This window comes from Suricata suricatta, chromosome 4 (genome assembly GCF_006229205.1).
Source record: "Suricata suricatta isolate VVHF042 chromosome 4, meerkat_22Aug2017_6uvM2_HiC, whole genome shotgun sequence".
Classification (NCBI taxonomy): Eukaryota; Metazoa; Chordata; class Mammalia; order Carnivora; family Herpestidae; genus Suricata; species Suricata suricatta.
Window position 1 is genome coordinate 136,472,015 of NC_043703.1, and position 12,320 is coordinate 136,484,334.

Genomic DNA, 12,320 nt, shown 5'->3' on the forward strand with positions numbered 1-12,320 from the left:
GTTGGTATTGTGATTACTTAGGAAAATCTTATTTTTAGTAGATGTCTGTGAAGTATTGAGGGATAAAGAATCATGATGCCTGCAGCATATTTTCACATGGTTTAGAGCAAAATATAGATAAATGATAGGAAAATTAATAAGGCAAATGTTGCTAGGTGAAGGGAATGTGGATATTCATTGTACTATTCTTTCCAGTTTTCTTTCAATTAAAAATGTTTCAAAATAAAAGTTTGGGGAATTCACAAAAATAGGAAAGGGTGGGCTATGATAATACACAGATACTAGGTCATTTTTCTACTATGAAATCACACTCATCATTGGCTAACTGACATTACCTCATTGGAAGTGGGAGGAAAAGAATGAAAATGATTATCTACAAAAATCCTAAAGAGCTAGACAGCAAGGTCTGACTAGTGAAACAATCAGTTAAATAAAAAGAAATCTCACAATTGCAGCTCAGTTCTCTAAGAGCCTACATCCCTTTCCATTTACCAGAAATATCAAGGATCGAGGTTCTAGATAACTAGACATATTTGGTCTAACTAAAGGAGTAGTTCAAAAACCCAAGTTATGAAATGTGATCCACTTTGTTAAAAGTCTGATTGGATTTATGGATAGCTAGTGTGTTTAAAATGAGCAATTGGAGCCTTTTAATATTTCTAGACTTTGTAGTGATTTATCACTGTAATTATAATTTATTGTTTCGTGACCCTAATTATCAGAAGAGCTAATGCTTCAGAGTTTTATGAAATGAGTTGGGCTATAAACTAATACCAATAGAACATTGAAAAGAGCACATTTCATCCCATGAGGTCACTTAAGCCAAGCGCCCAGGTAGGGCTGGGTTTCACCAGTGGGCAGGCGTACCTGAGACAATGAAGGACTCTCTCCAGCGTGGCAGGGACAGTGACTGGACGCCATTGGAGTAACTCCCCTTATAGCCAGATTGCCCAGCAACTTTCCGAACAAGTATTTTCCCTCCTGAATTATCAAGCACACCACTACGAAGAGGAAAAAATAAATGGAAGAACAGAAAAATATTGTTAGACACAATCCACAGACCGATATCAAACTAGCCTCCATCTTTATTTGAAGATATGAAAGCGCGAGGTTTAGAAAAGGTTTATCCTGACCTGCAGCCCATCCCCCAAGAATGGTCCCTTCGTCCCATGGCCCAGCGTCTGAACTTCCGGGTCAGATAGGCTTCTCTTCCTTATTACAGAAGAATAAGAAAGGTGGTCGTTTGTTCCACTGGGCAGCAATTTCTGTTTGACACCGTGCCTCAAATTTCTCTACCTTGGTTTGTTCATTCTCACTAAATCTTCTGACAGTTTCCAATTTGGTTTTGTGACATCACAGAATGACTCCAGTTATTTCGAAGGGTGGTCATGACCTTTTACAAAGCAAATTATTCCTTTTATTTTGGGCGAGGGAAGGAAGATGTGTGGCTAAACTGAACTCATTAAAGGGAGTCCTGAAGGGCTGGAAATTATTTCTTTAATTTCTAGGATTTTGAGGGTTTGGGATCCTGATGTAACAGTGACTGACATATACACCTCTTTGCTTGGATGTGAACCAGAGCCCCGTTCAGCTTCATCAGAATCACTTCACATTGTCATTTCCTTGCCCCAGAGCCAAAAATGGCTCCTGTGGGCATCTGTGATTTATGGCACAGGAGGCGCTAAAAAACCACTTAGATTTGTTCTCATCAACACCCTCCCTTCCCTCCAGGAATGAGAGTTGCCATTTCCTGCCCTCCCACCTTCGTGAGTCAACAAGTTTCAACACTCAACTGTTCAGTGACCCTGAAGGAAAGATAGTGATAATCCTACTTGACATGTGGAGCACTTAATTGGTTTAAAATCATTCCCATGTAGGTATCTCACGGGGCCTCCCAGCAAACCTGTGACTTGTGCAGTAGAGGCAACGTTGTTGTTCCCATTTCGTGGAATTGGGCTTGGACCAGTGGAGTGACTCGGCCAGATTTTGTGACTAGTAAGTTGGCAAGGCAGGGATTTTTGAAAAAAAATTTTTTTTTAATGTTTGTTTATTTTTAAGAGACAGGGAGACACAGAATCAGAAGAAGGCTCCAGGCTCTGAGCTGTCAGCAGAGAGCCTGATGTGGGGCTCAAACTCACAAACTGCGAGATCATGATCTAAGCTGAAGTCAGACACCCAACCGACTGAGCCACCCAGGTGCCCCACAAGGCAGGGATTTGAACCCAGGTCTAGCTGACCTGGAATCCCAGGTTTGTCCCACTCGGTCACAATTGCCTCTCATAGTCCAAAAGCACAGATACCACCTCCTCATCTTTCCAAATCTTTGCGACCCTGCCCTCCCTTCTCTCGGGAGCTGTTACCTCCCATGTCCCAGCTGCGGCTCGGCTGGTCTCAGCTCCCCTGACAGAGCTCGTGGTTCCCACTCACACGTCTGCTCCTGCTGCTCTTTCGCTCTGGAAAACCAGCTCCCACGTCTGCCTGACAAGCCCTGTACTGCTCAGTGTACTACTTCCTTCTCTACAGAGTCTGTAAAGACTTCATGGCATCCCTTCCTAATGATGCCTTAGAATCTTGTCTCACAACCAAGACTCTGATTTTATTTGGTCTTGTGCTATCTCCTAAAAAATGTCTTGAGTAACTTTTGTCTCCCAGCCAGATTAGACGTGTTCTTGTGGGAAAAGCAGTGTGTTATGCTTCTGCGTTGGAAGGCCTGTCAGTGGTGTGTGGGCGCTGCCCACGCTGGCTTAGGAAAGCCAGTTGTTAACTTTTCAGGATTGTGAGAGTTGGTTCCCTTCACACTGTAGCGTGAATCGCCTGTGGTGGGGGTATTTATGCCACAGGAATTGGTAAAATCAGAATTACCCGTGCGTTTGAGGAGCTGGTTGTCAAACGTTTACAAGCACAGGTCTGGGGGAGGATGAAAATTCTAGTTATTAAAAAAATTATCCTATGCTCCCTTTACTTACAATTAATGGGGGAATTAGAAATCACAATAACACTTACCTTTTTATTTCCTTCCCAAGAAAGTATTCTGCCCTTGGCTTTATACGCCAGTGTTTTGAGAAAATGTGTGCATGCACATATGCTCCTGTTTAAGAGTCAGAAGAACAGTAGCTGCACTCTGAGCGAGGGAAGGGGGGGCCGTGTTGAGCTTCCCTCTGGCTGTTCAGGGAAATGGGAAGGGCCCTGGGGTGGGGGGGCGTGGTCTCAAGCTGCTCAGGTCTGCTGACATCCCTTGTAAGGGTGGGATAAGACTGAACACACAGACTTTGGGGAAGATGTGATACCGAACTATGGCGTGCTCCTGAGATGCCCCTGTGGCAGACCAGCCTGACGCCTGATCTGCAGGGTGGACGTAACTGGAGGGTGTGGGTCTTCCCAGATAGCCTGGAGCAGAGTGGATGCGGGAGGGTCAATGGTCTTTGAGCTACAGGTGCCAGTAGTGGTCCATGGAGGTGGAATGCACCAGAGACGTGACCACTGTAAGAGACGCTGGAGAAGAGAGACAGCCGGAAAGAGGCTGTGGTCTTACTGATGAGGCAGATGGGAGCCAGGGTACTTTGGAGAATTTATGTAAATGTGACCTCACTTCTATCCTCATAAATATTCTCCAAAGGAGCAAAACAGTTTTATTTCTTTGCATTCTTTAGATGCCCTGCATAGTGCTGGGCATGGCCTTCTCCTCCTCCCTGTCCCTGGTATCCAGGGGCGGGCTAAGCTGAGGGTCAGCTGTGTGGTTCAAAGAAAAGGGCCAGGTTTTGAACAGATGCCACTCTCAGGGTGGGCATCTGGTCAGAAATCAGCACAAAGAGGGGCTCTTGGGTGGCTCAGTTGGGTAAGCATCCGATTTCTGCTTGGGTCATGACCTCATGGTTCACAAGTTTGGGCCCTGTGTTTGGCTTTATGCTTAGAGCCTGGAGCCTGCTTCAGATTCTGTGTCTCCTCCTCTCTCTTCCCCACTCACACTCTTCTCTCTGTCTCTCTCTGTCTCTGTCTCTCTCTGCCTCAAAAATAAATAAACATTAAAAAGAAATCAACACGAAGAGCACTCTGCATGGGGATGGCCTCCTCATCACCCCACTGGGCAGAAATCTTCCCCTCCTGCCACTTGGTCCTACTCTACGTAGAGTTAGTTCGGGATAAGACTGAGCCAGAATATGATGCCTCCAATGTGTTGATTATCCCTTTGGTTTGACAGAATCAAGGGAATAATTCATAATAAGACATCTGATTATGATGTATTAATATTAAACCCTAAAGCTAAATCTGAATTTCTAAACCAAAGTACGCTCTCTCCAGCTCCCCAGTTCTGACCTGGGGGACTCTGACAGGACAATAATGGGAGGACCCGTGTGTACTTTCTACTCATTTTCTCGGTCTTAAATCCTGCCTTCTGAAGACAGACTCATTCTGTTTGTGAAAAACAAAACTGAGAGTATCAAAAAAATTCCTATCTGTTTTTGCTTAAAATCTCTATTCATCTTCCCCATGGACAGTGACACTTTCTTCTGAATAGTTTCCCACTAGATCAGACACTGTTCCAGAAAACTACAATGGCACTCAATTGCTCAGGTAGCAAATCTTGTGTTCTGAAACATTCAAGCTCTTCTCCTCTGCCCCTCTACCCTCCTCTATATTCTCTCCCCAAATTCCTACTCTCCAGCCCCCAGCATTGGGATTGCTAAGTCCTGGTCCTTGTCAAAACCCTTCTTTTTTTCCTCCCCAATGGTGTCTCTCTCCATCATAAAGCCATTCCCAACTCTTTTTGGTCCAAAGTCTACATCTACCTCACATCCTCACTTTGTAGATTAAACAATTCTGGGACCCCTGCCCCTGTTCTTATGTAAATATGTCACCTGGGCTATGGACTGGAAGTCAGGGGACATGAGGTTTCATCCTGAACCTGCAACTAACTAGCAACTTCATTAGCTTTCCTAGTTCTCAGCTCCTCTACTACCAAATCGGGATGTTAACTGCAGCCTCATAGGGTCGAGATGATGTTAGAGGGAGAGAATCACAGTGCAAGGGACTACCGTGAGTATGATGACATCTTCGTGAGGTTGAATGAACCCAGGGGACTCTCTCCTGCATGGGAAGCATGGAAAGGCAAGAGAGAGCCAGCAAATGCCAGAGGGAGTAAGTGCTAACCATTTGGATCACAGCTAGAAAAATATAGACAACCTGAAGACAGGCTCAGCCTCTGCAGCAGATATGGTGTCTACCCAGACACAGACTGGAGAGGGCCGATGGTGCTGAGCTGATTGGGCATGCACATGTGTGTGTAAGGATGTAGGTGAGCATGCACATATGTGCAAGCACATGTGTGGGAGCAGGCATATGTGTATTCATGCATATGCATGTGTGTGTAGATTTGTAGACTTCCTTTTTGCATGAGATTTATTTCAGAGTGAAAGCAAAATATTTTTTTCATAGTCTGGGGTTAAGAAACAATGTTTGGTGTAGTTTCTCTCCTTTTTTTAAAGTTTATTTACCCATTTTGAGAGAGAGAGCAGCATGGTGGGGGGGGGGGAGACAGAGAGAGAGGGAGAGAGAGAATCCCAAGTAGGCTCCATGCTGTCAGCAGAAGGAGCCCAGATGGGGCTTGATCTCATGAAGTGCAAGATCATGGCCCTGAAATTAAGAATCGGACACTCAACCGTCTGAGCCCCCCAACTGTTCTTGGTTTTGTTTCTCTTGAATGTTTCACTAGTTCTCTGTAATAGAAGGTTTGTAGTCCTTCTCCCACTGGAAACTCAGTGAGCCTGGCATTGCTCCACAGTGGTGGGGAAAAGAAGGGCAGCCCACAGACTGCCAGTGATTCTGAAATCTTATTTTACACATAGACTTTGCTTTTGTTGCTTCCCCAAATTTCTGAAAAGCTGCTGATGACGCACCTTGAAAGGGAGGGAATTCTACATCTTTGCCCCTCTCTGGCAGAGAACCATCACCTGACTGGTGAGCAAGAAGGAAAAAGGTACAGAAGTCCGAGAAATACAGAAACTTCATCCAGTATCTGGTGGCCGAGCACAGACTCAGGGGCCACATCTCAAAGCAGTCTCAGGTGGTAGTTCGGGGCTGAACTTAGATTCCTGTCTCTACTCAGATACTTTTCAATAGTGTGGTTTTAGAAAAGCTATTCTGCCTGTCTCTCTCTCTCTCTCTCTCTCTCTCTCTCTCTCTCTCTCTCTCTCTCTCTCTCAGGATGTAGATAATTAATAGTAGTAACCACTGCATTGGGAACTGTGAGGATTAAATAAGGTGACACAGGCGAGGTGCTTGACTCAGATACATTGGCCTTATTATCAAAGGTACTATGTAAACATGCATTCCTCGTGTTTGGTCTCCCAGCCTTAGCAGAACAGGTATGAGCATTTTGGGGCACCTGGTGGCTCAGTCGGTTATGTGGCTGACTCTTGATTTCAACTCAGGTCATGATCTCAGAGCTTGTGAGTTTGAGCCCCACACGGGGCTCTGGACTGACAGTGCAGAGCCTGCTTAGGAGTCTCTCTCTTTCTCTCACTCTCTCTGCTCTTCCCCTGCTTGTGCATGTGCTCTCTCACTCTAAATAAATAAACTCAAAAAAAGAAAGACGTATGAGGATTCTGTGAAGGTCACTTTTGCCTCTCCTCATTGAGGCAGTGACTTAGTTCAAAACATGTCACACTTCCTGTCCTCCTTCCTGGGTCCCAGACCAACAGCTGATGGAGCAGTACCACCTACCACCCTCCTTCTCACTTGTCATGCTCTACTTGACTCCGGGCCATCACCACTGCTGTGACATTTCTTCTCCAAACCTCTGTGCCTTGCTTAGTCACATCCTTATTATTGCCTTGTTTAGCATATATAGGTAGAAAAATACATGCTTCACATCACCGAGAACCGTGGCTCCCTGTCATGAACATGAGAGCGTAGAAGTCTCTTCCCCATTCCGTGAAGTTGGTCCTTTCCCTGGAGTGTTGTGCACAGAGACCTGGGACCACACTTGGCTTCTGCTTGGTCCCAGGGGATCGGGTTGCCACACAAACTACAGGACACACAGTTAGAGTTGTAGAGTCTTGCTTATGAAATCAGGCAGCCCTGCATGGGGGTGCCCTGCCCACAGCCTGGTTGCTAAGTGGTGCCTAGCTACCCACCTGTGAATCGCAGCGCCGCACACGCTGGAGTAGGACGCGTAGACATCCGTGCCGTAAACGTGGTATTTGGGGTCTTGGCATCCTGCTGGACATTTCACAACAAACTCAGGGTTGATGATCTTTCCGGCTTTGACATCACAGTTGATCTGAGGCACAGCTGGGAAAGCAAAACGAGGCCAAAATTACACCTATGGGTCTCAGCTTACATACCGGGTGGCTCTGTCAGGCCATACGTGTTCATTTACTTAATCTCTAAAGGCCAGACCTGGGCTGACCCTGGGTCCTCTCCATATAATGAAAGCAAAGATATAATTAGGACATTCCTGAGACCAAAAGAACAACAGTGACCATCCACTGCATTTAACCTGCTGAGAGCAAAAACAGAGGTAGATTCTCGTGCTTATTCAGACAATTGAGAACTCTAGGGGGAAAAAAGACCCACCTCTGGTGGTCAGAAATGTCACCTTGGGTCCATGGCTGGAGAACACTGGTTTTTCAGATGCTCTGGAGCTAGGAAAAGAGGGAACTCTCAGATGACCTTTCAGGCCAAAGGGAAGGTATTTCAGGGAGGGCAGATGAGGGAGCACGGGGCCGGGGCCAGGCAGCCAGGATGAGGCTGGCCTGATGCATCAGAGGTTCTGTGCTGGAGCTGGGTGGGAATGGGGGTTGGGAGGGCTGGGCCTCGTCGGGAAGGCTTGAGGGCTTGGGTTCTGTGCAGGAGGTGGGGCACAATGAAAGGTTTCTGGGCTGGGGAGACAGACAATGGAAGAGATCTTTAGTCGTGGTCCTAGACAGGGGTCCTAGATCCCAGCTCAAGATGACAGTGATCTCTACTCATCTACCTTAGCACATGATGGAAGGCTAGGACACCCCCCCCTCTTTTGACCAGCTAGGGGAAGCTCAATCTTTCCTCTCTCCTTTGTCCTTTGGCTTTGTGACAGCCATTGCCAGACTAGCACCGTCTATCAGGCCAGTGTTCTTGAGCCAAAAACTTGTCTGGGATTGAGGTTGGGTTGGTTCTCTAGGGACAGCAACTAAAAGGTGACAGAACTGCATCTTCCTTGGAAAAATTTCCCTTAGAAACTCCTGAAGGACAAGATCTTCTAGAGGATACTATACTGGTGCCCTTGTTGCTGGGAAATGCATTCTGTTCTGGGTCCTTTTCTCCAGCAGGGATTCTGAAACATGGGCACAGTGCAAAGAGTAGGCAGAGGCTCAGGAGGTGCCTGCAAACCATCAGGGAGGGCTGGCTGGCAGAACGGGTTGTCCGGCCACAAGGAGGTGAGAATTCAGAGGAGGCAAGTGATGGCTGTCTTCACAAGTAGGGCTGGCGTGTGCTAGGACTCCAGAAGACCAAGTTAGAACTGAAAGAGCAACCTTCCATAGAGGCAAATTTTGCAAAGAAGAACTTTTCAGTAACCAAGGTTGTCCTTGAAGGAATGGGCTGCCTTGTGAAGCGGTGCGTGAGCGGAAGTGTGTAAGCAGGGACTGAACAGTTGAAGAGGGGATTTCTCCATTGGGTGGGAGGTAGAAATCAAGGCCCGCCCAGGGCTAAGAGTCAGTGATGACATGCTTGGAGCCGGGAGCTCCGCCAGGCCACCCACCCTCTGCCTGGGTTACTGAGATGGTCTCAGATTTGTTAATGGCTTCCAGCTGTATCCAGAACACCCTCCCTCTCTCCCTCCCTCCCCTCCCCCTGTCTTCCTCTCTCCCTCTCTCTCCCTTTTAACCCTTATGTACCTGAATGGAGCAGAGTTGCATTCCACTCAGACTGCAGAGAGAACTGATGTTAGAACTTCTGCTCTTTTCCCAAACAACTCCTCCCAGATGATATCTGCCCCGGAGAGCCTGGCCAGGCCAGCACGGAAGGCCTTCTCCCCCCAGGGGGCCTGGGGCTGAGTCTGATCACAGGCTAAAACAATTTGTGGTCTAGGTTAAGAAGCAGAGTGCAGTGCTCAGAACAGCCTGTGGTTTTCTTCTCCCTACCACAGGTTGCCTCCTCTCCAAAGCTATTTCTCTTTTATCTTTCATTCTCTTAAATCCTGATACTCAGGTCTGCATTTACTATTTTGAGTCTCAGAATTTTTTTTTTTTTTTTAAGCAACTGGGGGCTGAAGACATCAGTGTAGTCTCTCCTTAAATTAGTTAATTGATCCCTGGGCGTAACTGGACGTGTTCACCTCTCCTCCCTTCTGCACACCACTTCCCCACTCCCAAATGCATCTGCTCCTTTATAGGGACACAAAATGGAAGCATGTCTTCTTGGTTCTTAGGGATTTGAATGAGGAGGGGACCGGCTCTGCAAACTGGGATTTAACGTGGACCTGACTTTAGTTCTCCAGGCAGGCCAACCCAAATCTTCTGAAATGGAATAAATGGGGGTATATCTGGAAGCTTATTGCATGAGTATTATACAGAGATCAATGCAAGACCTTAGGGTATACACAGCACGTGCAAAGGATTTTCCACGAGGTAGTTGGTTTAAAAAGACAAGGGAGGCAGGCACTTGGGTGGCTCAGTCGGTTAAGCATCTGACTTCAGCTCAGAGGTTGAGCCCCGCGTTGGGCTCTGTGCTGACAGCTGGGAGCCAGGAGCCTGCTTTGGATTCTGTGTGTGTCTCTTTCTCTCTGCTCTTCCCCTACTCACACTCTATCGGTGAGTCTGTCTGTCTCTCAAAAATAAACATTAAAAAATTAAAAAGACAAAGGGGAAAATGTTACATGGGAATATTTTGCTTCCTGCTAATCAAGTTCCCCTTTGCCTGAAGGGGTATGTGCTTGTTTGTTTGTTTTGTCTCATTTTTTACAAAGGCCAGGAAGTGCCCTAAATAAGCTCAGTTTTAAGTGCACCCAACTGGATTAGCAAAATCAATGAATTAACTCAACCCATAGCAGGGAAAAATGAAATCAAGCACATATGCTCATGTACTTTGGAAAAACAGAATGCAATGGCAAAGTGTGGCTAAAGGTCAAATATTTGTTAAATTTGTACAGAAAATTAAGCTGGAGAGAGTGAGCTAATTAAAAGTAATTGCCAAAATCACTGGAAAGTGTAATGTCTGAATCCAGCCTCAGGAAGAAGCACCCATTTGCATTTTGGGGGCCACTTTTCTTTGAGTATAGAAACTAGTTTGATTCTTTAAAGTATTCCCACAATTATTCGTGTAGTCTGTTTTCTTGTAACCTCTATGACTCTTTCATCCATCCACTTACAGCCCAAAGGAAGTGATTTCTCTTTGCATTTCCTCTGAATACTTTTGAACTGCTCCCATCTTAGAATTTAGGCTTTTCTTTCCTTTTTCTTTCTCTTTTGTTGTTCAGATTCATTTTTGGATTGCCCTTTACCCTTCTCTGGGTTTTATCTCAGACATGCAGAACTAAGACTTCCTTAAGAGGACAAGAAAAAATTAAGGCAGCTCAAGAAGTATCATCCTCAGGTCTGAAGGGAGGAGGAAGACATTAGGCAAACACCCAGAGATAGGGGGAGGGGCGCGCTGCATCCCCACTCTCAACATCAGAGGATAACCTAGAAGCCATCAAAAGGTTTTACTGCCGGGAAGAAAGCATGATGAGAGCCTCTCCCAGTCCTTCTAGAGTGGACAGTTGCCATGGTAACGAGGGAGCCCAGGGCTGAAGTCACACAGATGCTGGGGTTGTCCAGAACTACGCGGGTGGAAACTTCACAAGAGACCTATTCCTTGGCCACGTACTCTTCTCCCTGGTAGGAAGCCTTTAGGTTACCTTGGTTTCTCATGGTCACTATCACTTCAGGACAGAGCTCACATGAGAGCATTGCAGAATCCGCCCAAGGTTTCTTCCTGGAGGCCCTTGGCCCCAGCCACAGGCAAATGGGAACTGCTTTCAACCCAGATGATTAGAACTGAGAGATGACCTTTAGTTGCTGCTCACTGAGGTCTTATGTTTGCTGTATGGATCTCAGAGGATCTGTGGACAAAACTGCTACTGTCTGAGTCACTATTTCATGCAACACAGGAATCTTAGAGACAGGTGTCCTGCTTCATCTAATAACGGACCAGGTGATAGGTTATCAGAGTGGGTAATGTCACATACAATAAGCCAACCAAATAGCAGACCAAAGCAAATGGAATACTTGTTTTTTATTCAACTTTTCGCTGATCCCAGGTGAGCTACATTGCTTCTGGAAAACAGATAGATTTCCTAATCAATTAAGAGAAGCCCTTTGTAAGCTTGACTCCTGGATGCATATGAGGAAGAATTATTATAAAATAAAAGCACTTAGGTATAATCAGTTTTGATATGAAATTTGATTTGTTAGAAATTTGAAACTGAATATGAAATTTGTTAGACTGTGCTATTGAACTCCAGCAAAATCCTATTTTTAAGATAATGATGCAAAAACATTAGTTTAATGAAATAAAAATGACCATTAAATAAAATTTGAAGATGAACCTTCTTCTTGATCCTGATGCCCAGGGACTAGATCATGTGAATCTTTCCTTGGTAATGACTTCTTTTGCAAAGAATTCTTGCCCATTTTTCTTAAACAATCCTTGACCACGTTGAATCTTTGGGCAAAACCCATCAATACTATCTTGCTTCCTATGGAAAAATTGCAGAATCCTTAAGTCCTATCCCAGTCCCCTCCCCAGGACTTCTGGGCTTGCTAATACTGCTCCTGGCACTTTTCAAAGGCACGTCATCCTTCAAAGTTGGCCTGTATCATTTCTCACACCTGGAACTGTCCTCCTCCTATCTGTGTACATGCTACTACTTTTCAAGGCCCCAGTTTCAGTTGGATCTTCATCTACCTCCTGGAATATATAGTCCACAAAAGCAGGGATCGTTGTCTACTTTGTTTACTGCTGATTGAGAATGTCTGCTGAATGAATGAAACTGGTCCATCAGCAAATCTTACTGGTTTTATTTCCAAATCTGCTATTTCTCTCTACCTCCATCTTGGTCCAAGTCAGCAACATTTCCTGCCTGAACTATTAACATAATAGCCAACTATTCTGTCTTCTTCCTTCCATGTTACTCACCCTTTGCGCCAAGCCTTTCTCCACTGGACAGCCAGGGTGATTCTTAAAGAAATGTAATCACATTTCATCAGTCTCCTGATTAATACCCTCATTGGCTTCCTATTACCCTTAAGATAATGTCCAAGCTCCTTGAGATGGTTTACAAGGCCCAAAGGACTTGGTGCCTG

At 45.6% G+C, this 12,320-nt stretch overlaps 1 protein-coding gene across 2 annotated transcripts in view; it reads right to left on the minus strand.

Annotated features, from left to right (window-relative positions):
- The window catches only part of VIT (vitrin), a 101,613-nt gene that overhangs the window by 52,645 nt on the left and 36,648 nt on the right, over window positions 1–12,320 (minus strand). For both annotated transcript variants that reach the window (XM_029936318.1, XM_029936319.1), the window contains exons 4-5: window positions 7,134–7,290; window positions 868–1,001 (exon numbers count right to left, since the gene is read on the minus strand). In XM_029936318.1, coding sequence (XP_029792178.1) covers window positions 868–1,001; window positions 7,134–7,290 — 291 coding nt within the window. The remainder of the gene's footprint in view (window positions 1–867; window positions 1,002–7,133; window positions 7,291–12,320) is intronic.